Source organism: Synchiropus splendidus, chromosome 17 (assembly GCF_027744825.2).
Source record: "Synchiropus splendidus isolate RoL2022-P1 chromosome 17, RoL_Sspl_1.0, whole genome shotgun sequence".
Lineage (NCBI taxonomy): Eukaryota > Metazoa > Chordata > Actinopteri > Syngnathiformes > Callionymidae > Synchiropus > Synchiropus splendidus.
In genome coordinates, this window is record NC_071350.1 from 7,440,321 (window position 1) to 7,467,810 (window position 27,490).

The 27,490-nt window shown below is 40.4% G+C and overlaps 1 protein-coding gene across 4 annotated transcripts in view; it reads right to left on the reverse strand.

Annotated features, from left to right (window-relative positions):
- Positions 1-11,422: 11,422 nt before the first annotated feature.
- Positions 11,423-27,490, reverse strand: part of ntm (neurotrimin) — a 452,357-nt gene continuing 436,289 nt past the window's right edge. For 2 of the 4 annotated variants that reach the window (XM_053846138.1, XM_053846136.1), the window contains 4 exons: positions 25,830-25,950; positions 25,428-25,579; positions 23,654-23,689; positions 11,423-21,167 (listed from right to left, as the gene is read on the reverse strand). In XM_053846138.1, coding sequence (XP_053702113.1) covers positions 21,067-21,167; positions 23,654-23,689; positions 25,428-25,579; positions 25,830-25,950 — 410 coding nt within the window. In that variant the 3' untranslated portion in view covers positions 11,423-21,066. The remainder of the gene's footprint in view (positions 21,168-23,653; positions 23,690-25,427; positions 25,580-25,829; positions 25,951-27,490) is intronic. The other 2 variants (XM_053846137.1, XM_053846139.1) reach the window with 2 other exon arrangements.

Sequence of the window (27,490 nt, forward strand, 5' to 3'; positions counted from 1 at the left end):
CATTACCGGGTGTAGTCTCCTCATTTGGGAAACAACACCAGCTAGAATGTAGCTAACCTTTTTCATCCCTTAACACGCCGCTTTTCTGACCAGCTTAAATCATGGCAGCGGCTTAAAATGAAAGACGCCCACCTTATAGTGTGATGCCGCATTAGCTGAGTGCAGCAAAGCAAGGACGAGCCACATTTTTTAAAAGTGACACAGTCATATGATTTCAAAGATTTTATTGAAGTACTTTTACTTGAGAAAGTCGGTTGCTTTGTCCAAGAATGATGTGTGTTTGAAGAGGTAGGGTCCAGATTTGTTCGCTGCTTCCGATTACATTTCTCTGAAAATGATCGCTCTGTTTCATGAAGCTTCACCATTGCTCAAATACAAAACAAAGTGAGTCAGAATAATTTTTATTACTTATTCTTCTGTGACTTTGATACCTTTCTTCATCATTGCGGACATGCGTTGTGGTTCTAAACTTTGATAAGCTAAACAAATCTGATTATGATATCTCAAAATCAATAAATAATATAATGATTATTGGATTGCGCGAAAGGTGAACGCTACTACCGATGGGGGGTCAGTCATTCGTGGAAGTCTTATTGACTTGGAGGATGGAATGAAAGGTGCAAAATCTGCTGCTTTTTCTGGCAAACATCTACAGTGGTACCTCGGTTCTCGACCACAATCCGTTCCAGACGGCCGTTCGAGAAGCGATTTGTTCGAAATCTGAATCGATTTTTTCCCATTACATTGAATGGAAAAAGAAACAATGCGTTCCAAGCCTTAAAATAGTCTTTTGTAGGAGTGAATGTAGAGTGTCTGCTGCAGGTGCGCTGTTCCTCTATGTGTGTGGCCGCTGCATGTGGGAGGGGTTGCCGAGTGAGTGACGTCTCTCCAGAAGGGAAGAGGTGCCCGGTGCGTGTCCAGCTCTGAATGTGCGCTTCTGTGCAGTTTGGCTGTGACAAAGTCATAAACCAAATCACGCTCTGTCCGAAAAACAGTCAGTAAATGTAGCTAACAGGACACGTCTGCATACAGAGGCTGCGTTATGCACAAAAACAAAGGGTGGGTCAGCCCATTGGTCCGTGCACGTTATCTCGAAATTTTTGTTCGAACTCCAATTTGTTCGAAAACCAACGAACCTCTGTACTGTAAATTCATAATAGAAGAAAGGGCTAGCAGCATGGTGACGTTGGTGGAACCACTTAAGGCCATTCCCGAAGTTGCTTCTAAACTTAAATTATTATTATTATTTTATTATTATTTATCTATCTATTTATTTATTTTTGGACGTATAGTTTTGTTTTTGGAAACCGGAGGCCTCAGACCGAAATTTCATTGCCATCATATAGTGATATGTTTTTGTGCAACTGAAAATTATGTAAACAGCAAAAGCTTCACTACAGCAGTACCTTGAGGTGAGCACTTCGAGAAATAAAAAAAAAAAAAAAAAAAAAAAGAAAGAACTAGGCAATTGTCATTCTTATTTTAAATGGCATATACACGGTGTGGACACCCTGTAATGTGCCACACTAAACCGTCTTTATTGTCTTGCTTTTTCCATCCCTTCTGTATAACACTTCTGGTGAAACATGCGATCACAAGGCGTTTTGATGGTTGATGAATAGGCATCCCTGTCCAGTGTTGATGCTATTTAATTGAATTGAAAGGGGAAAAGGGAATTGAAATGAAAGGGCTTCACGATCAAAAGCTCTGGTGATGTTGCTTAGTGTATTTATGGCCTTGTTTGACCCTGATCTTGACTCAGGATGCCGAAAATGTGCTCCTACACTCCTGCGTGATTTCTATAAAGACACTATAAATAGGAATTGCTCAGATATTACACTGATGCGAAATGAACGTGAATGGAAATAAGAGCGGTACAAGATTAAACTACATGATATTGATGCACATTGAGTGAAAAGGCGGTCTTTTTTTGACGTGCCTCTTTCTCCATGGTGCCTGGACAACTCTACTCAACTATCGCCTAGGACAGATGCTGAAGACACGTAGGGAAAATTAGCTCCAAGTGAATCTCTTTTTACATTGCCATATGCTTTCATTTTGCACAGTAGTAGCGCGTAAGTAGAGAATTGTTTTAGCTTTTTTGTTGCAGTTCCCCCAAATATTTAGATACCATCACATTCATAATGTGTATCACAAAACAATACACGTGGTACACGCTCTTCCACTTTGAGAAAACTGAGTAAAAACAAAAAAAATGTTGCATACCACATAAACATTTGCACCATCGGATCACATCACTTAACTTCAATTCGGAGAGGAGCCAGCAACAGAGCAGGTGATTTTCCACAAGCGTGGTCACAGCTGGAGCAATCAGCCCTCCACTCATGCGGCGTCCCGGCTGCAAATGAATGCATGAACAAGTGAAAACGGAATCATAAAAACAACACAGGAGGCTTGTTTTGGCGAGGCTCAGGTGCACAGCAAAGACACAATGCATTTGCCATCTTTAAGACAAATCTGAGGGAAACAAAAGACGACAATCCACGACAATCGTAACTAGTACATTTTACATGTAGTATATCGATCAAAACCATTACATGTTTTGGTTTCTTTTGTTGTCTTTTGACCTCTCGAACATGAGTAGAATTGAATATCTGTGACACAAAAGCACACTCTTATTTTCAATGGGAAAAAGGTTTAATATGTTCCACTTGATTTTCTCTTAACACCGCAAGAATTGTTTGGAATTCCAATACTTTCCACATATTTGTTGCTAAACCATGTCTAACAATTCCAAAAATTAAGTCACTTTAATACAATATTTCACTATGGTCACTATCACCTTTGAAGCATAGATTTATTGATCCTCACCTTCAATAGTAAAAATATTTTTAGAGTTAATTTGCCTCGATAAACAGAAAATAACATGTCTTTTTTCGTAGTTTGTGTTGAGTGAAGTTGGCTACACTGACCTCACACAAAGATAGATTAGTTGCGGAAGGTACTGATGTTCCATCTGTGAATAAACAACTCGCACCCACTCCCTACAGTTCTCAACAGACCGCAGTGATACCAGTCAATACAATCGATTTGCCTCAACTGCTGACCAATGGGGTTCAATAAAAGCAGTACAGCATAGCTGCAAATTAGCATACGAATGTCTCAGAGATGAAAACAACCCTCCCACCAGCCATATTTATAAAGTCTCAGTGCAGAAATAAATATTGATTCTGGGGGGGGTTTCAGTTTCCTAAGTGAAAACTCTCTCTGCGAGTGTTTTCAGTCCTGTGGGTCTAATATATATGACACAAAGGGATCGATCAAAGATGGGGGGCATTTTCTCCATCACTTTTATAGTTTTGAAAGCAGTTTTGTGAGGCGTCATGAAACTTCCTCAATTTCTGAGCACACTATATGGCGCTCTCTGCTTGAAAATCAATGGGTTTTAAACTGTCAGCGCCACCTACTGAGCTCTGAAAGTGAGGTCACTAGAAAGCGGTCATGGATATCTAAAGTTGGACCCAAGTGTAAGGTGTACTGGTCGACAGAAGAAAACACAAACACACACCAGGATATAACTATATCGATGAGAAATAAAGGGTGAGATCAACAAAATGCTCACATGCAGATATATTTGCGAAGGAGAAAGTGAAACAGAAACGGAGGGAGGGAAAATGAGAACGAAGAAGGCGGCTGAAAAGAAAATCGAGCGCGCACAGGTTTTAGAAAATTCAAAGAAACGTAGCGTAAGTTTTGGGGGAGCTTAACACGAGGAACGCGAAGAAACCATCTGGCGACACAAGCCGCCGCCGAGGAGTTGATATCCGTGGACGGTTTGATGATCAAATGCGCGCCAGCTGAGTGGCTCGAAAAGCTGGAGAGAGGGCAGGAAAAGGGAACGCAGAACAACCAGGAGTCACCAAAATAAAAGCATGGACAGACGCAGACATGATATAAGAAAACAGACATGAAAAACATGGACATGACAAAAGCATCATATGCGACCTGCAAAAACAGCAGTGAGCATTTGAGACATTCTTTGGAACCAAACAGAAAACAGCAGGAGTCATGCAGATATCATGGGGCATTAAAACATTCAAAGATCCAGGATTCAGGCGAGCAAAATGTCCGCAGACTTGCTCTGAACAGACTGTAAAACCACATTGAAATATGACTATTTAGGGCTTTAAAATAGAACATGCAAATTCTTGTCACAGATTTCAAACTGAGACTGAAGGTCTCTGCTTGTTAATTACAGCGTCTCACCGTTTCTGTACCAGCAAAACACAAATGAATGATTGATAGATGGCTGATGCGGTGGCTGTTGAAACTTTGAATAAATTGGCATATATTATTTAGCAGCAGCAGACTATGACCTAAAAAAGTAACAAGGCATTTTGAATGTCACGCCGACTTGTCTTTCACCACAGAAGCACCATTTGGCGCTCCGCGGGGGTCGAGTCTGAGGCTGTGGTTCTACATGACCATGAGGAAGGGAGTGATCGGGCATCTATCAACACGCATTCAACACTTCAATGAAATCTGAAAAAATAGAAAATAAAAAAAAACACAGGACTATTCTCAATTTCTAAATGTAGAGAAAGACATGCAATTGGAAGTTTTCATTCCTCTTTCTTCTTTGCTTGTACGAATACTTTATTTTTATTTTTATTTTTTTCATTTTTTGATAAACAAAATGGTCAGCTGCTCCTGCTCCTTCCTTTGGTTACCTGCCGCGTGTGCTGACAGAAAGTGATCAGAAAGGTTTGTACTGAGCCGCACCAGAAGCTCAGTCCTGTTCCCAGAGCTCAAAGTGAAGGAGTCTCTCTTACACAGGCTATTTCAGATCTTGTAAAAATGTGTCTTAGATACCAGAGAAATGAAATGATTCAGTCAGACTGGTGAGGTGCTATCTTGTTTGAGAGAAGTCTTATTCTGGTTTGGCTTTTAAGGGCAGCCTTGTTGGAGCTTTATTTAAAAATATAAATAATAATAGGGCATCATCTAATATTTCTACTGGTGTAAGGTTTATTTTCTTCTTCATTTTTTATTGCACATATTGCTTACTGGTTCCATTTTAAAACGTCTGTAAACTTCTCTGAATGGGTGGTGAGCTACTTTATAGCTCACGTCCCTTGGGAAATGGAAGATTTCTGGTCCACGCTTGTGAGCATTGTAAATGCCAGTGTTGCTGTCATACCAGCCGAGCGCTGCTTGTTAGCCTATCCTGTTTTTATTTATATCAGCAGAGCAGCTTGCCAATGGAGTTTTCCAAAAATAGCCAGGTCCAAGGAGTAAAAAAAAAAAACACATACTTTGATGTGTGTGTGCTCTAGTATTCTCTGTTTAATGGATAAACTCTGTTGTGTAGTTGGGACCTTTTTATCAGTGGCTGGCCATCATATATATAATAATCATACTCATGTCACAGTATATTCCAGTGTTGTTTGTCTAGGTTACAGTTTTTATCCAAACAGAATTCAGCTAGCTTGTGTCGTCATGTCCAAAGCCTTCAGCAGCAACAGCGCAGGCGCAGGTGCCCTCAGAGTGAACGGACACATATAGTTGATGGATAGTTGTGATAGCCAGTCAGATCACAAGTTGGGGACAGCGGGGCCTTCTAATTGGACACGTTCTGTGATTGGATACTTAAATGTATACTGTCATTTCAGGACTAACGTTATTGTTTTCTCGCTCTCTGAACCCTGTGGCTTAACCAAATACAGATTTTTATGGGCAAACTGGCTTCAGAGGAATGAAACCACAGATGTTTGGTGACGTTCCAGTGTGTATCACACTGTTCTCCGCCCCTGCATTTCCCCGGCATCTACACCGGTGAGTAACTAGGCGGAGGAAACTTTCCACTTCCAATCCGGCGGCTACCGCAGGCTTAGCGCTTGGTGAGTGCAAACGTTTAGATATTTATGGGGCGCACTGGCGCGGCTGTGTGATGTGTTGTGCCGCTGTTGGCAAACTGTGACCGTCTCCTTCTTCTGATATGAAACTGAGACTTCACAAATGAGTGTACAGCAGGGCTTCCACCACGTGTAAACTAGCCTGGTTGTGTGGCGCGGCTTACTTGAGAGCCGCCACGCCACCAGAAAACCGATCTCTTTTTGGTGATGAAATTTCACGCGATCAAACGTATTAAAACAAAGAGGAAACATCACAGAGGGGGTCTTGAACTTGTCGGTTTTTGCATGCTATTCGGGGAAAATTCCCGGAAGAAACATCATATAATGACTGAAGTCCGTTGGTGGAACTGAAGTCGCGGATTCTGGCAGGACATTTGATCAGACGGAGTGCTGCTGTTTGGAGAAGATTTTTTTTTTTTTTTTTTTTTTTTTTTTTTTCTTGATAAATACATTGATTTTTCCACATTGTTCTTGGAAACTATTGTTGAAAGTGTTGGTGCCTCACATGATAATATGTATTTAATGTGTATTTAATGTGTATTTAGGGAGTCATCCAATGGTTAAACAACTATTCTAATACATTCCTGTGGCATGTGTCCTTGGTTGGGATGCACATACATTAAGTACACATACTCATACTCATAAAATGGCCACCGATACCACAAAACCAATACCACTTTACGGCAGCGTGCAATTATTGAGTGTCAGTTTATGACAATTTTGTTACATTCGTGTTCACACTGCAGTGAAAGTTCTGACCGTCCCCCATGTACAAGAAAAAGATACTGATGTATGTTGTTCAAGAGCCACAATGTAAATGTAAAATAAGTGAATAAAAAAATCGCAGTAACTTTATGTGTAATGGTGTAAATACTATCGGTATCGGTGAGTACTCAAATGCAAGAACTTGTACACGACTTGTTTTGGAAAATACTGGTATCGGTGCATCACTAGTATATGGAGGAATTTTTTAAATAAACAATAATACCACAAAGGCTACAGCAACACAAGATGGCCAAAATGTTTGTTTTTTTAATAACCGGGTATTATGTATTGATGAATCAAAAAATATCTCAACATAACACTTAAACAAAAATTCCTGTTAGCTTGCCTCACCTTATTGCAACGTTGGACCAGTAGCAGCATTGTTTTTAGGAGCATTGTTGCGGTTCATTTACCTCCAAACACATCAGGGGCTTGGACATGTGCACTGTTTTTACCAGTCTGGCAGATGCTGATAGTCAGAGGAGCCGTTTGGCTGCCGCTCACTAAGCTCAGCAATGCATGAGGAGCATTGGGAAAGGCCCACTGTGGGGCTGGTGAGTGCCATGGTACATTCAGGGGAATGATTTTCGCTTGAACTTAAATGAATGCCCCGTCAAATACCAACATACATTCAGGTGGAATTACTGAGAGGGAGTCACTGTTTTTTTTAAGAATTTAAGAATGTAAGAAAATGGGCTCCAAGAAAAGGGCTATTCTTTTCATGCAGAAGAACATAACTGGAGCTTCGGGGACCACTGGGGGGGCGACAAAACTGATCATTTTCTGAATCTTTTTTGTCACTATTTCCTTTCCTTCTTATTTTTTGTTTTATGCGAGTCAAGGCGACAGTGAGGATGAGATTTACGAAGTTAAGCCGTCCATCCATCCATCCATCTTCATCCGCTCAGCTGTTGACAGGTCACAGGGGCAGCAGCTTCCGAAGGTCGTGCCAAGCGCCCTTCTCCCGGGCATCATCCACCAGCTCTGACTGGAGGACCTTGAGACGTTCCCAGGCCAGTGTAGAGATATAATCTCTCCATGTGGTCCTGGATCAATCCCTCTGTCTTCTCCCACTTGGCCCTACCTGAAACATCTCCAAAGGGAGGCCTCCAGGTTGCATTCTCACAGAGCCACCTCGACTGACTCCCTGCAACAAGGAGAAGTACCGCCTCTACTCTGAGTCTCTTCAGAGTGACGGAATTCCTCATCACATCTCAACAGGAGACGCCCCATGGAGAAAAGTAATTTCAACGGCTTGTATCCGAGATCTTGCACTTCTGGTCATGACCCAAAGCTCATGACCACAGGTGAGAGTCAAGATGAAAGTTCAGCCAACTGATCCAATGCTCAAAAAAATTTTGGCGTAGCATCGGAATTATAACAGAAATAACTGAAAAGACACTTGTAGCATCATCTAGACAGATATTTAAACATTTTCAATTTCTGTAATCCTGTTGTCCGCACCTTGTTTCATTCTGTTCCTTTTTGTATTTATCTATGTATTGTGTATTTATCTTGTTACTTCCGGTTGTTTTCCTGTCTTCTATCTAGCTTTACGGGCAAATGCAGCTGGCGCTCATGCGCTGATCAAGTCCTTCCAAGGATATATTCTCCGTGATGCCAGCTACGTTTGCTAGATGGTTGCATCTCGCTCCGTTTAAGGTAAATCTTTCAAGACTCCCGTGTAATCGCATTCCTCCCTGACCTTTTCCAGATTCTCCCTGTGCGCTTGAAATCTATTTCAGCCGCATCCTTTGTTCCGCGTTCCTCCTCGCTCCACTTTCACTTTCTTGCTCCACGCTCTATTTTCACTCCCAGTTTCAATTCAGTCCGCTCTGTGAGCTGTTATTTAAAGTCTCACTTTTTAGTTATAAATCTCCGTCAAGTTTAACCCTTGCGTGCGTGTGTGTACTCAACACCACCGAGCACTTTAAGTTTGTCGCCACCGCGCATAGCTTAACTCCCGGTGTGCTTTTCTGTTCTCCCAGTTTAGAGTAGAGTAGAGGAACTCTTTAGTTTTGCAGATTTTCTACCCCTTCCTTGTGTGTTCATCCCGGACCGCGTTTTGGCTTCCGGCGCCCTTAGTTATTGTTATTGTTTGTCTGTCTGTATATAATTTTGGACGATTAAATCTTTGTAATTTAATCTCGCCTCCAACACTCCCTGCACTCGGTCCATCATCCAGAATTATGTCAAATTCCTTAGAAAACAATATATAAATGACTCATTATTTCACTTAATTGTTTACTTTCAAAGTGATTGACAGGTCTGGAGTTGAAACCCGTTCAGTCCCATTCAGCCGCTATTGTTTTGATATGCTCTTCTCATTCCTATTTAGCTTTTCATTTCATCCGCGTCCCGATTGGCAGCCAGTCGAGGGCCAGAATTTGTCCTGTCATGTTAAGTTAAATTTAAGCCAGCGGTGATTGATGGATGTTGAGCTGTTGACAGATTTAGATGCTCGTGCTGGAAGTAAACAATTTAAAAGATTCATTACCTTCACCATCTAAACTTCAGGTGGCTGCGAGACAAAGTCGAATGTTTATGTTGTCAAAGGTAAATAAAGTTTTGCACAATAAAAAAAAAAATGCTGTATTATTCGTATTGCCTTAATATGAAGGAAAATGGAAACAGGGTCAAGCAGAAAATTACTTTTCTGTTTTCACAATTGAGAATGAATAAAAACTGCTCTAAAGTTTGATGTCATTGGACACAAATTGTCTGGCCTGCACTTTATTGGGAGGCTATTTATTAGATTGTGAAACCATGGAATGGACCTTGCATAACCAGTTGTTGCTAGAGATATCAATATCTGGGAGCGAAATGTACGACTCTGAATCCCACTGTACAACAATGGCTCTTTCATTTTGAGGTCCATCAGGGAAATAAAGTGATCGATGTTGCTGACTTTCACGGCTTCCCACAAGGTTTAGGAGCGGAGTTTACGACTGTTCTTCCGGAGGCACATCCTGATGCTGGACAGGAAGGTCTCAGTTCCCACTTCAATTCATTCCGAAGCTTATGGTTCGAACCATTCTCCCCCATCCATGTCTTTATGGACCTTACTTTGGAGTCGAAACCTTCTGTTCCCACAGTGTTTAGTGCTGGGTGTCGTCCGAAATGTCGTCCTTTCACTGGAACTAAGGGGCCAAGTCCAGCTCCTGTAAAGCAACCAACACCATCAACCCCCCTCCAGCAAACTATGCAGTCAGACAAGCACTGTTCTCCTGGCATCAAACCCGGATCGCCAGATGGAGGCTCATGATTTGTCACTACAGAGGAGCGAGTGTCCAACGGTGGCGTGCAGTACAACATTGCATTCAAAGCTTTACAATGCACCTGGTGATGTATGGCTTGGATGCAGTCCCTTTGGCCACAGAAACCCACTCGATGATGCTCTGAACTCACTGTTCCGAAGATAGTCTCACAGCCATATGAGGTTTGGAGTTTTGTTGCATATGTCTCTGCATCTATTTGTGTGTAGTATGCGTAAAGCATAGAGCAGTATCTGAACAATGAAGAGAAAGGCTCACTGTTCTCTCTGTAGAACAATGTTGCACTAGTAACGTGCAGTGTTCTATCACTTTTATTTTGGGGATAAATAGTGGGTGCGCGAGAACACAATGTTTGTTTCAGCTTTGCCTAAATTAGCTGATATGAGGATGAATCAAGATTCCTATACGAGCGAATTCAAGTTTGTTTATCGGGGATCAGATGTTTATTGAGATCAGTTGTCAAAGCCGCTGCCTATACCATCATTCACAGCAGGGAGCCGCGCAAATTTGACTTTATGCGTTGCTCAAAAAGCAACACATCTGTGTCGCTGTTTTTTGTGTCGACACGATTGTACCGACAGACTTACATTTTATTTCGAAAACAGGGACAGTGTTTGCTGGTGTTTTTAGAGCACTTAAAAATATCAGAGAAATGTGCCAAAAAAGTGTGGATACATTTGATTTAAAACCAAAACTCAATAGGTTAAATGGTAAATGGTTTATTTACATTGTAAGCATCAGCTATTGTTGTTTTAAGAGCATCTACATAACAGAGCAACAGGGGCAGCAATAGTAAATAATTCTGTGTCTGTTTAAGACTCGGGACTGTTTTAGCTATTTAAACTTCAGCCTGCTTGAATAAAGTAGGTTATTCAATTGCAGTAAACAGTGTTTAAAATCTGAGTAGGTTAAAAAAAAAGGTTAATATTTGCCAGAAAGCAAAAGAAGAACGTCACATCATGGTCTACAGTCATTCTTTGATGTTTGTAAGCTACATCAAAGGGCTCATGTTTGTAAAATATAAATATATGACAATGGAAATGTGACCTGGAGGATGAGTCAAAAAGCATAAAAAGAAAAAAAACACTATATGCAAGATACAGGAGGTGTATTTCTAATACATTTAGGTCAGTGGAGACTTGAAAATGTGTCGATGAAAAGCCCGAACAAAATGCAAGCGCTCATTTGGTTCTGTGATTAACATTCATGGTGCAGAAACAGATCCAGCACCTCGGTTGACGCCCTGCTGTGCTTATCCATAATTGATGTACCGGAGTGAACAACATCTAGTGTTGTTCGAGCGCGGTGACAAAGTCGTGTCAGTGAGAGGTGCGTGGAGAGTTTCCGACGGTACAGTAATGAGCTCGGCACAAGATCTGGACTTCTGAGGGATTGAAGAAATCAATAGGTTTGTCTCGGTCCTGGCACGATGCCACTGGCAGCTTCTCCGGAGCTTCAGAAAAGTCTGTAGGAAGGTCACCATAGCAACTGAGCGGCAAGGAAGACAAAAGAGCCAGTTAAGGTACAACATTTTTATTATTATCAGTCTTAAATATGAGCACACACTTCATCAAGAAAATACATGTGAACCAATGATCCAGTCTGAAGAGAGAGCGTGGTGAACTTGCAGCCAGGTAGAGGGGCAGAGTTTGAACCGGGATCCTTCAAACGTCTGCAGTGATCTGGCAGCTGGGACACACAGCTTGATATCAAAACTCCATCCAGACTCCAAATGCATATACACAAATGACACAGTACACCTAAAATGAGTATCTGACAGGAGTTGTACAAGCCTTTCTCTTATCAAAAAAACCTTGTTTTATTTTACAAATGTTCCCAAACCTTGCACAGACGAAAAAAAAAAAAAAAAAAAAAAAAAAAAAAAAATTGTAAACACATCCAAACCCCGTCCTGATCCACCCCGAAACCTATTATAGCCTATTTTCTATCTGACTGACATAGGCTACATCCACACAACTACAGTTTTCGCTTTGCTTCAGCAGGATCCGAGCACATTTTTAAATGCATGACCACCCATGCACAGTGGGCATGTCAGTGTCAACAGGAAGTGCAGGTGTCGCCTCTGCAGTTTTGAGCTTAACTGGGCTTGGTACAGCCCTTAGACTGCAAGTATCTGACCCTTCTGAACGCAACAAAATATCAGGAATCAAACATATCAAAGTTCAGAAGTGGTTTGGTTTACAGATGTTTTGATATTTTCACTGCATCAGTACAATTCATTGATATCATCTTTCCCCTATAATAATGGGTGTCACTTCTTTCTACCGATATCTCATTCTCTTGTATTTTTCACATTACGTGTTTCCCTTCTTTCCATATCAGTAGCTGTGCTCTGATATTATTGGTCTGACTATCTATGTTCATCTGACTCATAAATATAATAATATTACAATAATATACGAAGAAAAAAAAGGTTCATTTTTTTGTGAATACATTTAAAGTTCTGTTGTTATTTTACAAAGCAGAAGGATATAACAAAAAACAAAAAAAAAAAGGTTTAAGCGAGCGCTCATTGTAGCCCAAGTCAAACAGAAAATGAAAACATTTTATTTGTGACTGTCAGTGACAGAAAGAGCTGAGAACGCTCGATAAAAAAAAAAAAGTTGCTAATGTGTAAACGCTAATACAGTCATCAGTGAGTTTGAGCTCAACATAACTTTCCTCAGTCTCCATAACGCCAGATTGTGAACTGTGTTCTAGTTGGGTCGTGTACAAAGGGGGAAAATTTTCACAAAAGAAAACCCTCCATACTTCGTGATATCTTTTCTTCTCCCCCAAAAAACAATGATACAAGATACAATAGAAAGCAAACAGGAAATCCACTTCAGCTATTTGCCTCCATGGCCAATAATCCGGGTCACTATGGTGCCTCTTAGCATAAATACCAATGTGCATTTCCCTAGTTTCACCTCAGAGCATATTCCAATGATATTCTAGACATAATGGAACGGAAACAAATTACCAGTGCATTTGCAAGAATGTAAATATAACACTGCTTTATTTTGTCTGCACCCAGTCCCTTGGTTAATGGCTGTTTGCCCTCAGTCTCTTCCTCCTCTAAATTTCTGAATAAATAGGGAGGCATAAAAATATCCTGCTGGCCACAGTCTTTTGGGAATGCAGTACTTCAACAGGACAGTAAACTAATACAAAAGCAGAGTGGAACTTGAAACCTAGCAAGGTAGATGTAAGACAAAGCTTCATTGAAGATAATATTACGATCCCTCTTAAAACCCAACAAGAGGATGCTGTCACTGACTCAACAATACGTCTGAATTGTGAACAATAAAAAGTGAAGTATTAGTCAGCATAAGCCTGATGTGGCATCATCTGCTGCCGCGATAGTCTTTGAAAGGAAACTACTGCCTGGATTCTCCTTCTAGATTCTTAACAGGGTATTGTTTATTGGTGATATTAGTACAACCAATGTGTGATACTGGATAATGTCCCACATCTGTGTGGCTGTTCCTTTGTTTCTTTGAGGCTGCAAGCCAATGAGAATAGAAAGTAAAGTCAAAAGCTCAGGGGGAGATCAGTGAAAGATGGCTGCCTTTTTAGCCACAAGAGGCCAAAACTGTAGACGACAGACTCAAAAGCAACTGACTTCACCAACTTGTGCAGGAAAGTTACGACTACATTATATTTTGTTTACATGTAATTTTACACTTAAAAAATATCGGGCTGAATCAAACAACTAGTGATGGCAGGTGAGGCTTCATGAAACAGTGAACTCATTTTCAAAGCTCAGTAGGTTGTGCTCTCTGTTTCAATTTCATGTGAGGTTCCATTGAAATGGCTGTTCAAATGCAATGGCCTTAAGCAGTGTGTGTTACATGGGCCCTGAAAATGAAGACACTGTTTCGTGAAGCTTCACAAGCCCATCACTACAAACCACGGCATATCAAAACCATAAGAAGAAGCTGAGAAATAATATAAAACAAAGGTTGTTTGATCATCTTACTGTAGCTGTCAAATCTACGCAGAACAATTCTACTAGTGTTGACTGTTTTGGAGCGAGAAATTGCGGGACAACTTCAGGTGATACTTAAAGCGTTGGGCTTTGCTATAATCCTCGCTACACCCAGGGGCGTTTGTTATAATATCTGGCCTCCAGCTCAGTGAATGTCATTTTGCCATGTTGTGATAATCTGACACAAACTCTGTGAATCCAAAAAAGTTTGTAAGGCGCTTATGTCGAAATAAACATTCTCCCCTCTGTCACTGCCTTGCTTGTGCTGATCAGAGATCTTGGCTGCATTCTCTCAGATTACAACTTTCAGCATACTGGTATTTTAGCAAAACTTGTCTCATTTATTGCTGTGGATGATTGACATAGGCAACTACTCTGCTTATCTGGAGAGGTTGGATGGTTGTCCCATCACAGTCGACATAACTTTGCCGTGCTTATGGCCTTGAGCGGGTCCTCAGCCAGGTTACAGTGCACAGTAATGCACTTCATCTGCGTCTTTATTCAGCAACCATTGTGACGAAAGGCCCTGTGACCTTGAAGTGACCTTTCACTAGTTCCAGAGCACCACCAGACGAAGACCTACTGGTATGCCTCCAAGCCACCTCAAACCATAGCAAAATTGTATGGTCAGTGTTGCAGACAAGGTCACAAATCCCAAGACCTAGTTGAGGCTGTCACCGAAAAGACTGAATTGAAACCTTGAAAAGGAGGTCTTCAAAAAGGTCTATCCTTTTTATGTCCCATGGTAGCGCTTATATTGACAACAAGACTTATTCGGTTCAAATAGAACTAGAGAATTTCGCACACTTCATGCTTAAAAAACAAGTCATGCAAATCCGAGACCCATGCAGGACCGAGACCAAGTGCAGTCCAGTCCGAGGCCAAAACCTTGAAAACATTACTGCAGCACTGGTTCATATTGAGGGATGATAAACACCTTGTCCCAGTTGGATAAAAGGTCATGACGTTTCATCAAGTAATGTCAAACAAAAACGTAACCATCTGTTTTTCGGGCTCTTGAGCTAAATGTTAGCTACCAACACGACTAACCTTTAGTTTAGTTTAGGTAGAAGCACCAGATTAAAATGAATAATCCAACATATAGATATTTTCAGGGTATAGTGGGATTCTCACTATAGTTGTTGTTATAATTGTTTCATTTTTTCTTTATTTATTCATTCCACAAGTACAGTGGGTTTCGCCCTCAATGGCAGACTTGGACATTATTTGCTGCTGTGGTATTGCCACAAAAACCTGTGCTTGAGGCATCATTCATGAGGTGTTGACTATTCCAGTCATCGACCAGCAGTCACTTATGGTAGTCAGAACCATTCCTATTGGTTGTTGACTCTTCGTCCTGCCCCCACCGAAGTGCACTGGACGCAGCACAATGATAAGGGAGACAAAAAAAGAAGCAGAGTTTCTGGGACAGAAGACTAAGAAGATCAGACCCAGACAGTTTTGAACTTGGACACAATGGACCCATCTTTGGGCTCTCATGAAGACAGAGGGTAAAGCAGACATATATCCAGCATATCTTCTTCATGGGCATCATTCCCTCCAATACATGCGGCATACAAGATTTAGAATCTGTCTGTGTCCATTATTATGAAACATTTCACCTTGTGAAAAGAAACCTAAAATCGATGTGACTGAAAAATGTGAATCCTATTCCTTTGCACAACCATTGTTGGAGAAATACAGCGCCACACTGCAATTCACTTTCTATGACTAATGGCTTGTGTAACAAAGAGAAGCACAATCCTTGAAAAGCCATTTTGCTGTCATAGGCTAAAAACATATGAGTTTAGCCAGACAACTTTCAAATGATGAGTCTGAGTTTTCTGTCTCTTAGGTGATCATCGTGATGATGAACACAGCGTTAGAACATCTGTCAGCATTCTGTCCTCAGTGGACGGTACGGCCCTCTTTGGATCTGACTTGACTTCATCTTAAACCAGCTCAGTTTTCCACTACATGTCTTCACACTATGAACATAAGAATTATTACTCAAGTAAGATCACAATAATGATCATGTCATTACACAGTCCAAAATGAGTCGTGGGCAAAGAAATGCATGATGGGATTGTGGACATGACGCCTCAAACGTCTTTATTCATTTGACAAAGATACGTGACATGCTAAATTCAAAAGACAGAAAACCCATTGTACAAGGGGCTAACAAGTCCAAGCACACCGAGTCAAACATGTCTAAGAACTAAGAGATGATTTTAGAGCACTGTGAAGATGTATTATTTACTGTGAAGTGGGGCTTTAGTCATTAGACCTATTATGTTGTTTGTAAACCTCAGTTATCCCCTCCAGCATAACACTACGCGCACACATGCAAAGTAAGTCGAAAAAAAAGTTGCTTTTGATAAAGGAAATCTGTATTAAGATGGCAGTTTTTAAGGCAAAACTAGTCATTTTCTTTTGATCAAGCCCACACTAAAACGTATGCCAGCACAGCACATAACCACAGGGGCATGTTGTAATGTACCATATCAAACAACATCCTGCCTAAAGGCCCATTTAAGCTCCCTTTATGCACAAATTGTACCCGTCTCTTTCAAACCATGTTGCTGTCACAATTCACATATTGTGAACGTTTACGTTGGTATTACTGTTAACGGATATATTCACCACGGGGTAGCCGTAGTATGACAACGACAGACTCCAGCGCAAACATGGCTGTTGTGGAAGAGGTGTTGATAATGCAGCTTTTGCACAAAAGACGAAACAAAGGCAGCGTTATAGGAATAAATACATAGTGACTGGAGGACGGAGAATTTCCGCCATTGTTATGTCTTCTTTGTGTCTCATCAGAGCTACCTATTGTGTAGTAACAGCAACGCTGCCCCCCATGGTTTCCGGTGGTACTGCTCTGTTTGGTCCGGAACCAAATAAATGCAGAACACGGACATCCAGATCCTTACGTAACATTGAGTATAAAGCCTGTCGATAAATCATGGCACCAGCACACCACCAACTCACCGGGTAAAACTCAAACAAGATTTATAACTTGCAGTTTGGTCTGTCTTTTATTCTAAAAAATTCTTGACTTATTTCAAGTTTAACTCTGTTTAAATGGCCCCACTGTTTGGCTGAAGATGGTGTCATCGCACAAGCCAAGTTGAGAACTGCATATATTGAGTTAGTATCCTGCACTTTCTTTCTAAACTCATTTCATATTGTATTTATTCTGAATGAACATTCACAATACACAAATTGTTGAATACTAGGTCCATTTCATGAGGATTAATTAGGAAAGAAAAAAGGAAAAAGTAGCCCCTTCAACCTACGTGTTCAAGGCTTTGCGTGTCAGTGGTTTATTATACAGTTGGACACAAAGGAGAACTTGGTCCTGATGAGGAATGCATGCTGTGGTAGTTGCCTTGGCAACACAACAACAAGAGAACAAATGACTAGCTGGTAAAAATAAAAAATGAAAAAAATGTGGAGATGTTCTACAGTAGCCTCAAATCTAAAAGCAGAATACCGCCATTGAAACATTTCTACGTCCAATGGTAGTAGTATGGACAGTGAAATAGTAAAAAATAAGTTGCCGTCTGAGAGCAGGAGAGCACTTTTCTGTGGGTAGAGGACAATTGGAAATGTGTGGATGGTGTCATGGCATCGATCAGGGATCCCTTTGCTGCGTCCAGCTTGTCCAGGATGCAGCACCAAACAGCTTGATCCTATCACCTCTGTGTTGGCCTCTCTGCACTAGCTTCCTGTCAAATTCAGGATCCAGTTTATTTATTTATTTTATTTTCTTAATGGACAGTCTGACTGTGCCTCGCTGAATTGCCTCACCTGTATTCACCAAAGTCCTGAGGAGACAAAGCCTTTTTTTGCACTGAATTCCAATTGAAACTGAGAACCAATGTTTACTGGTTTAGCTTTAATCCTGTTGCACCGTTTTATCTTCATTGAAATGCTTTTACTTTAAAGCCCCAAGAGCAAGTGATGTGCGGGAAACAAAAATACACATGCACTCAAATGCAAACCAGTTTGTATGTCTGCTGAGAGGCAGGGTGACTTTTACAAGACTCAATTTTAAATAGACTGATTCCCGTTTCTAACTCATAATAAGTTTGCAGTTTTAATTCATCCATTTAATTTGTTCAATCGTACGAATTGGGATCTGGCTAGAAAGACAAACCTGAAATTCATTTAGCATAATATAATCAGAGCACATCACAAACACCGCTTTATTTGGCCGGTCCTCGATTGACGTCCTGGTAATGGAGTCCCACGCTCCCCGCGAAACAATTCATCGACCAGAGACCGAGAGCTAATCGGGAGAGAAAGAAATCGCTCGGCATCAGTCAGGCAGCCAAATCTGTTCGTCAGTGTCCCTCAGAACTGCTGGGACAGATCCTAAGTGCCGCCAGTCATCGACAAGAGGGACATGAAAGGAGATAAATGACAAGCTTTCATTTCCCTTGCCCCGTCTTCGTTGCATAAACCCTCACCGTTGATGCTTTATACCGTTAAAAAGACTGTTTAACATTCAAGTTCTACAAAACAAAATGGAAGAACATACATGAACATGAGGCGTTTGTGTGAGCTCTTCGGAACTGAAGTGAATTATTTTTGACTTTTAAATCCATTGGGTGTTTTTAAATATACCTTACAGGACTCAAAATTACATGTAGCTTGGATGACTGAATGAATCTTTTGATTCCAAGGACGAGAAGTGATGTCCCTTTTGCTCAAGAAAAACCCCTACGCTAGCATGTTGCTAGTATGGTGTTTTAAACGTTTAATACTAAGCAGATGCAAGTGTGGACTCATTTCTCACCCATTTAATAATAAAGACTCATAAATCTCACTTTCCACTGACTTCCCTCCAGTTTTGCTGCGACACATAAAACATGGTCTAGTTTAAATGTTTTTTACATGTAGACTTATGCTTCTTTGACAATGTCTGTATTACAGTCTTGGACAAATTCATATATTCTCTTGCTGAAGATGCAACACAGGAAGTGGGGTGTGACTCAGGCAGAGACATAATAGTGATGGCCTTATGAGGCTTCATGAAACAGTGTGAGGACGCTGCTTCATTTTCGGAGCCCACTAGATGGCACTATGTCCTCTAAAATCTATCGATATGAACAGATTTTTCAGTGAAACCCCACATATTTTTTTTTTTAAGTGCAGCATTTGTAGAGCTCTGAAAATGAAGACAGTGCTTCATGAAGCCTCATCGGCCCATTACTACTTGTTAACAACTCAATATGACTGCAATGAACCGTAGCCTCTGACAGTCTCGCAATGTAATCGAAGGTTATCAAGTTCAGTTCAGTAAATCCCTGCTTCAGAAGCATGGAAGCATAGCTCGATGGTAGTAGCTAGTGATGGGCAGATGAAGCTTCATGAAACACCGTCCTCATTTTCAGGGCTCAGAAGGTGGAGCGCTCAGTTTAAAAATGATGGGAGGTTATGTTGAAACGGCCAACCACGATTTTATTTGGCTATTTTCTGGCAGGTTCTTTTCAGTGCAGCATGCTTAGAAAATAAACCCTGGCCGCACTTCGACTCTCCACAGTACCACTTTAATGAGTAATGCAGTTAACTGAAGCTGCACAACACAAACACATCAGCAGGGTGAAGAACAAAAAAACATATTTATATAAGCACCACGTAATTGGCCTTTCTTCCAAACAACCAGTAGAAGACATTCCCCAAAGTGATGAAGGTGGGTGGCGCAAATGCATGCATTGTTATGGTGGCACCAAAATGTGGGTACAAGTAAGGAAAAACAAGAACTAAGGGGTGTGAGATTGAAGCTGCTTCTGTAGCCACAAACTTACTTTTATAATGATGGTGGTCGAGCACCCAAGCAGATGCCATTTGTGCCAAAAAATAAATAAATAAATGGAAATGCGAGCATCTATAAACCGTGCATTTTCTCTGAAAGACGCCACAAAAGTTCTTCTATTTGTGGGTTACCAAAGTCAAAAAAGGGAAATATTTCAAAAGCCACATTTTAGAAAATAGCTCGGCTTTCAGAGACAGTAGATTGTGAATGTTACTGTTTTAATTTTTTTTTTTACATTTTTTTCGGGCGTTTTCTTCTGATTGTTGAAAATTCTGAAGCAATGAAAACCATTATATTGTGCTAATATATGCAGACACTGAAATTCTAAATCTCCCCATTGCTTTATCTTCTCATTTAAAGTTTGGTGCTTCTGGTTACTAGCAAAGTTAAATATGGAAAAAAAAGTAGCTTCTGCTATCGCAATATGGTTATTTGAAAGCATGAAAACTGATCCGAATGTTCCTATGATGACACACATTGTTCGACACTTTCAGCCATTTTAAGTCAGCAAAACTGAGCAAATATAAATACAACTTCACGCGAAACTGTCATGAAAACACACCGTGTCCGATTCCAAACTGTATTTTTGACCAAGAACAAACGTCAAAGTGACATTGAAGAGGAGAAGCTCCCCATTTCGACTCTACTTGACACTGTTGTGAAGAAAGGACACGGACAAAAAGAAGAAGCACAGCAAACATGAGACTAGGAAATGCATCATGATTAAATACAACTCTCAGTTTTTCCCTTTTAAAATCTAAAAAGACAAACATCCAGGGAAAGAAAATCCATTTTACAACTTCAAGTGAACATCACTGGACTGCAGAACATAACCGAGCAGACTGAATGATACTTATTACACGTTGAAAGTATGATAAGAGCAGGTTTGCCGCCCTCTGGGTATCTGATTTTTTTTATCCCCACTTCGTCGTCCAGGTTTGACTTTGAGGTATTTAACATTCACCTCCCACACTTTTTGCTCAAAATTCCTAGAGCTGAACGTGCGGGTCAAATCGAGACAAATTCACTACAGCTTAACCTACTTATTTCTACGTAGAAAGATAGAATCCAAAGGAATATAATTTAGAGAATAAAACCATCGAGTAAGCGCCGGTTAAAATGTCAAACAATTGTTACAGCCTCCATAATCTAGAAACAAATGTTGCTTTTAAAGTAGGTCAACATCACTTCAGGATGCTTCATGCACTTGATGTGCATCAGTTCATGGTTCCGGTTGGAAAAAAAAAAAAAAACAAAAAAAAGAGAAAAGAAGACAGACGCTCACACACACGCTCAGCCACACATGATGCTCTTATTCAAATCCATCCCTCTTCAAAATCGGAGCAGGATTGGCAGGATGGCTATGAAGAGGAGACAGGTGTGTGAGTGCACTCCCATGGCGGCGCCGCTGCCGTCCTGAACTGCTCTCGGTCCTGACAAGACAGGAAAAAAAAAAAAAAAAACACAAAACACCTAGGTGAGAATCTTCTTCTCTGGAGTCTGAACTTCTCCCGCCTGCTGGTGACAATTAAACTGTCAGGAGGCGGTGACACATCGCAACACTGCTTTGATTCTGTTTCCCGAAAGGCTTCCGCATTCACTGAGAAAACACTTAACCAGGTGTGTCATTCTTTGAGAGAATTGTGTGCTATATTGATGACTCATCTGCGGTGGAAATACAAGTTATTTCGCACTTAAAAAATATATATATCCAGGTCCAATTTTCTTCGTATTATCTCCATCTCTATAAATATTTGACCCATACATATTAAATTGAAACTGCATTATTTAAAGAATATATTTAAGAAAAATATTCATTATATTTAACAGTATAACTATAGTGCAAACTACACAGCCAATTCTACTGGAAAAATAGACAATTGAAAGTGAGGGTTATCGATGTTCTAATGTATGTTTGTTTAGGAAGAACACCACAAGGTCGTGACGTAAACAGCTAGGAGACTGTGCTTGCGTTTTTACCTGACTAAAGAAACGCATTAAAATATCATATCATAAACTGCTGAATCATCATATTCACCACAGATGAACATGCAATGTTATGTGACAAAACAAAACAAAAAAAAAAAAAAAGAGAGAGAGGACAGCTTCATGACTGGGCGGATCGACACATTTTAACTTTGCACTTTGAAGTTGGCTGCACAATAAATAGTCATTTCCCGAACATTCCCATGAGTCCTTTGGGGGCATCTATCCAATTATTCCAGCCTCGTGGATTAACCCTAATCCTGCATATGGCTAATTAGAAAGATGACGGCAGACAGAATCAAAGCCATTGATACGATGCTGCGGCGTGATGGAGCCGGAGAGATGCGGCTCGCGTGCAGACACATGTAGAGGGGTTTAGACAAGGGTCAAGACAATCGCACATGTCAGCATATCTCCATTCTCACAACTCCAGTGATGTTTCCAATGAATTGCCTGTTAACTTTACCATTGCTAAACCTTGCTAAAACGTGGATTTTTTTATTTCCAGTGAGTGACATTTTTCACAGTTAAACAATGCAATATGTTGCGGCAACTCGCAGTCAATTTTATTTCTTCTTGTTCCACTATCAGATCGCTTACTACCAAATGTGTCCGTCTTAGTTGAATTCAACGCTGTCATGCGCTCCATGAAAATGCCTCACACTGCAAACATTAAAAATGTCTTATCCAATGAGCTCGAACTGAGAAACACGATCGGCATATCCTGGGGTTCATTTCCTACTTTATTTCAACATGTGATGCTTCGAATGGCAGCCTCTTCACTTGAGACAGAAAAAGAGAGGAAGTGCACCCGCGAATTTTGCGTGTGCACCGAAGCTCGATGTCTTCAGAAACGGTAATGTTTGAAGACTGAGGTTCGACTTTTAGAAGAATGAGAGGTGAAGACAGTTCAAAGTATCATACTTGGATCAAGCTCTTGCTCGGGGTCTTTTATCATAGCAACCTTATTGAGACAGGTGAAATTTTTGTCGATTTAAAAGTGATTTTTATGGCTATAAAATGTCATTACAAATGTCTTGTCATACAACACATCTTCAAGTGAGTTTTGCATCCAATGATGGCGGTGCATCGGTGATTCAATGGAGCCTTGGTGTTCCACGGTGCCTGGTTTTCAGTATTGTGGTCTTGGTTTGAAATTGATGTGATGTTTCAAAGACTTTGTCTGCTGTAAAGTGTTTGGACTTGAACTTAAATTTGAAACAAGAGCGCCACCTAGTGGCCTCTAAAAATGTGGTCACTGTTTCATGATACCTAAACTACCCATTACTACCTGAAGATATGCATGCAACGATTTTCCGCTCCATACACTGTACGTTAACAAAGTCATCAACTACCACCGTGCCATCATCGGAAACTAACAGAATACATGAGCTATAAATGCAGTTTTGCTTACTACCTGGTGAGAAAACTGTATCGTGGGAGGGGCAAAAAAAAATTATTAAACTTCTTTGATTTAAAAACTTCTCCCTCACTTTCTGTTTTTTTTTTCTTTTCTATTAATAATTATTATTTTTCTAAACCAGATGAGTTTCAATGTCTATACAAACTCGAATACGTAGTTATTTGAAATTGTGGCAGGAGCATCTAGTGTCATATTTCGAGGTCAGTTATGAGAATGGAGACACGTCACAGGGAATTCACACATCACACACATACAATGTGTTAAATGGTGGATACTTACAAGGCATGCAAAAAATCAAAATGGCCGCAGAACGTAGGTTGGGTTTGGAAAGAAGAAAAATGAAGTCAGCAAAACATTTTTTTTTTTTTTCGTTTTTTTTGGACAAAGATTCACAGTTTGTTTAGATTCCGGCGCCGAGGTGACGTGAAGTGCAAGCACTTGTGAAAATGAGAATGTGGTCACATGCCAGCATGCAAGTACATCGTGCACATAAACAAGCCAAATACTGACCTTGCAATAGTGTTGAACTAGTGGGTTCGATTACCACTACACCAGAGAACAAATGAAACAGAGCAACAGATCGGAAACAGAACAGCAACACGTGTGACAAAGCATGAGGCTGACAAGTATCCGCTACAGTCTGAGAGTAGACGCTGCTGACAAAGCCTTTAGAGCAGAGTTTGAATAGAAGGATGAATGAATTCGGTCCATCATTCTCCATCTCTTTTATCTTAAGACATGATTTCAGCTCCTATTTGTGTTGAATGCGCATAAAGAACACAACTGACTAAACAACCAAATGCTTAAAACGGTAAATAAATGATGATTTTTTAAAATTTATAATAATACTATATATTTTTTTGATTTGTCTTTAAAAGAGAGAGAGATAAATGCCTTCATCATTACAATCATGTATTTTTTACCCTTTTTATGTGTTATTTCAAAATATGTAGACAAAAACAGAGCAAAGAAATAAAAAATATAATTCACATGAAAAATAAAGAATAAATAAATATAAAGAAAATAATAAAATAAAAAGAAAAGGAAAAAATAATAATAACGATACTACTGCTACTACTGCTACTACTACTACTACTACTAATAATAATAATAATAATAATAATAATAATAATGAACAAAAAATAAGTCATTGCACTCATTAAGACAATGCACAAACAAGAAAAACGTTCTTTCTGATCACAAAGAAGGAGTCGACCCGGTCTGATAGGTCCAACTAATACTGTTGTGTTTGTACTACATGGATTATCTGTGATAATATCAACTTCCCTGTCTTCAAAAGCATCTATAATACCTGAGTCTGTGATCCTTCACTGCATGTGATGTGCTGCTGGCCTGGCCTGGATGCATCTTCCCTTTTTCCCCTATGTGCCATAGCACCCTAGTATTTAGTTGTTCATTACATTTTATTTATTTATTCAATATTGTTATTGTTATTATTATTTATTTTCCAATACATTCTGCTCTCTTTGCTGGAGTCTGTCCTTCTTTATCATTAGTCTTGGGTTGTATTTTGGTTGTATTTGTTACACTGGATTAGTCAAACTTCTCAAAACTTCTCAAAAAAAAAAAGAAATTGTTACTCTACAGAGTAAATATTGGAGGATAAAAAGTATCACAAGACCTGATCTGAGGCAGCTCTGGCATCCAAGCCTCTACTGATCTAAAGCATTTCTACAGTATAAGTCAAACCGTATATAAATAATAAATGTGTCCGATATTTTTAGAGGAAAAAAAAAACCTTTGGAGTGAAAGTGTTGAGCAACATGGGCTTTCAGTCAGTTTATCTTTTGCCTGTGTGTTAGTTCAGACATTACGTGTCCAAAAGTATTTTGGGATACATTTTGTCTTGTCAAGTGACATCTATGTGGCACACTTTGTATAAATATACTACTTTGGAATATAATAATTTTGGGCTGATTTACTAATGTCCTTATTTGTATGAGTGTAGTAAATGCTCATTTGACATTTGTGCAAACTGAACACTTACAAATTGAGACAGTAGCAAAGTGTTGCTGCGTCATTGTGTTCTAATGTTTTGCTCCAGAATACAGTGAATTTCTAATTCATTTCAAGTTACTTCACCCAGAAAAACAAGATACAATAAAAAGTTCTCTATAAATCACTGTATATGTTTGGAGCGTGCGCAAGAAGGTTTGCAGCTGTTTTTGGACACTGAAAATGTTCGTAAATGAGCCCAAAAATTTTTACTCCAGATTTCATTTCCAGTTCTGGAAAAGTGAATAAACCTGCTTGAGGAACTCACCATACAGGAGCAGGTTGGTGCTGGCGCTCCCGAGTTTGTTGATCGCAACGCAGGTGTAGTTACCATAATCTCCGTCAGACACATTGTAGAAAGTCAGTTTGGACAGAGATCCAGTGGTGACGATTTCCATGCCGTCAAAGCCGTTTACAATCCTGCATGTGGGCGAATCAGAACGTGAATGCATCACAGCGACATGGCGCTAAAACGCCAGGCTGTGGCGGAAAAAAAATATGATTTTATTTCAACAGTGATTTCGAGGGTGCATTAACGATAAACTCTTTATTCTGGTTGGACAGGCAGCCAGTCAAAGACATCAATATTAAAGCCAGCCATAAAAAAAGCCCATCAGAACACCCACACACACATGCAAGCTTCATCCATTCAAATAAAAAAACTCATTACCTTCTGTCATCTTTGTACCACTCAAAGTCAGCCTCAGGCACAGCGTCCGACTCGCACTCCAGAACTCCTCTCTGGCCCAGAGTCACGCCAACATCTCTGCCCTCCAACACACTTGGAGCATCTACAATCAGATGTAGCACAGGCGAGAAAAAAAAAAGAGGTTGGGTCTGTTCAAGTATTTTGCCTTGAAAGTGTCTGTGATCATTTTGGTGATTTAAAAAATTCGCAAAATCTGAGACTCGTAATCTGACGCATTCAATTCCAGCTCCCTCAGGCAAAAGAGGAAGAGTCCCAGGACAGGCTTCTGTTCATTACACAGCACAATGAAAAGAGTCAAATGTCTTTTCAGAAGAAAAAGAAGAGGTTTTAAGTCCCACTTCACAGCATGCAAACTGCAGAAACCCATCTGTTTCTGTAGCGGTTTCAGGGATCGAGCTGGAGCAGAGAGAAGAATAAATCATGGGGCCTGTTCCAATTCTCACCCTAGCACTCGTTTTCTGGCCCAAACGCTCGGTTTTCCACGTCCACATGGAAGTGTAGTGTGTCCCAATACTCCTCGCTGTTCATTACCTGAACTCCTCTCCAGAGCTGACTTGAAGGAAAGTGGGAAGATGAAGTGCGGATAGATTCCCAGGATACCAACGTGTGAATTGAATAGTATTACTTACAAACAATGGGGGACAGGACTACAGGGGCATTTTAGTAACAAGGATGACTTTTCCGTTTCTTTACTTTCTCCTCGTATCACACGTTACTGACCTCAATGGTCGACCGTGACCGAAAAAAAATCAACATTAATAAGTAACAAACAGCAGTCAGCTAGCGTCCATTCTAACCTCTTTTCCGTTGGTTCACCGAATGAAATAAGATTATCGGCCCGGATGCAAAAGGTTGCAAAAACGCTGGCATTTCCAAAGCTCCTCCAATACGCTATATACAGTAAATAAAACCACACAACCACGGCAGCCAATGACGCTTATGTTGTCTTTGTCGTGAAGTGCTTTACCAATTCTGAGGGACTTCAATCACTTCTCACTTCAACACCATAGTGGAGGAAACTCAAAACCAAGTGCTGGTGATACTTTGAATATGAAACCACTTACGAGTGACTCTGTTTCTTTACACTTCGGAGTCCAATGTTCAGTTTATGGACGTGTCACTCGCAGTCATTACTCCTCATTTTGGTTGAAATTTGGTGGTGAACAGTGGCATCCCATGTCGGGACCCTCACTTTAACATCCATCTTTTTTTCTTTTACGTGACACACTGCCTCAGGACGTGCCATGGAAGGTGGAACATAGCCTTGAATTGAACGCTTCTTGCGTCAACAATGGACCCCATCGTCATTCTGGGGTGCAAAAGTCCCCTTCAAAATAGTTGCTCTACGAGGCATTAGAGGTGGCAACATGTTGGCTATGCTACCCTGAGATCCGTGCTGTTCCTCAAACCTAAAGGGATTTAAGCTAGTTATTTTCCTGTTTCTTACCAAGAAGAAGCACCAAGAGGACACTTGAAATAATCACACTGTCTCCAAACTTCTCCACTTGAGCTGTCCCTCTCTCTTTACATCAATAACTCGCCAAAATGTTCTGAACAGAGGATTCTAGCAGACAGAGCTGAAGGCCAGACGCTTATGTAACAACACATAAATTTGTCTTTGG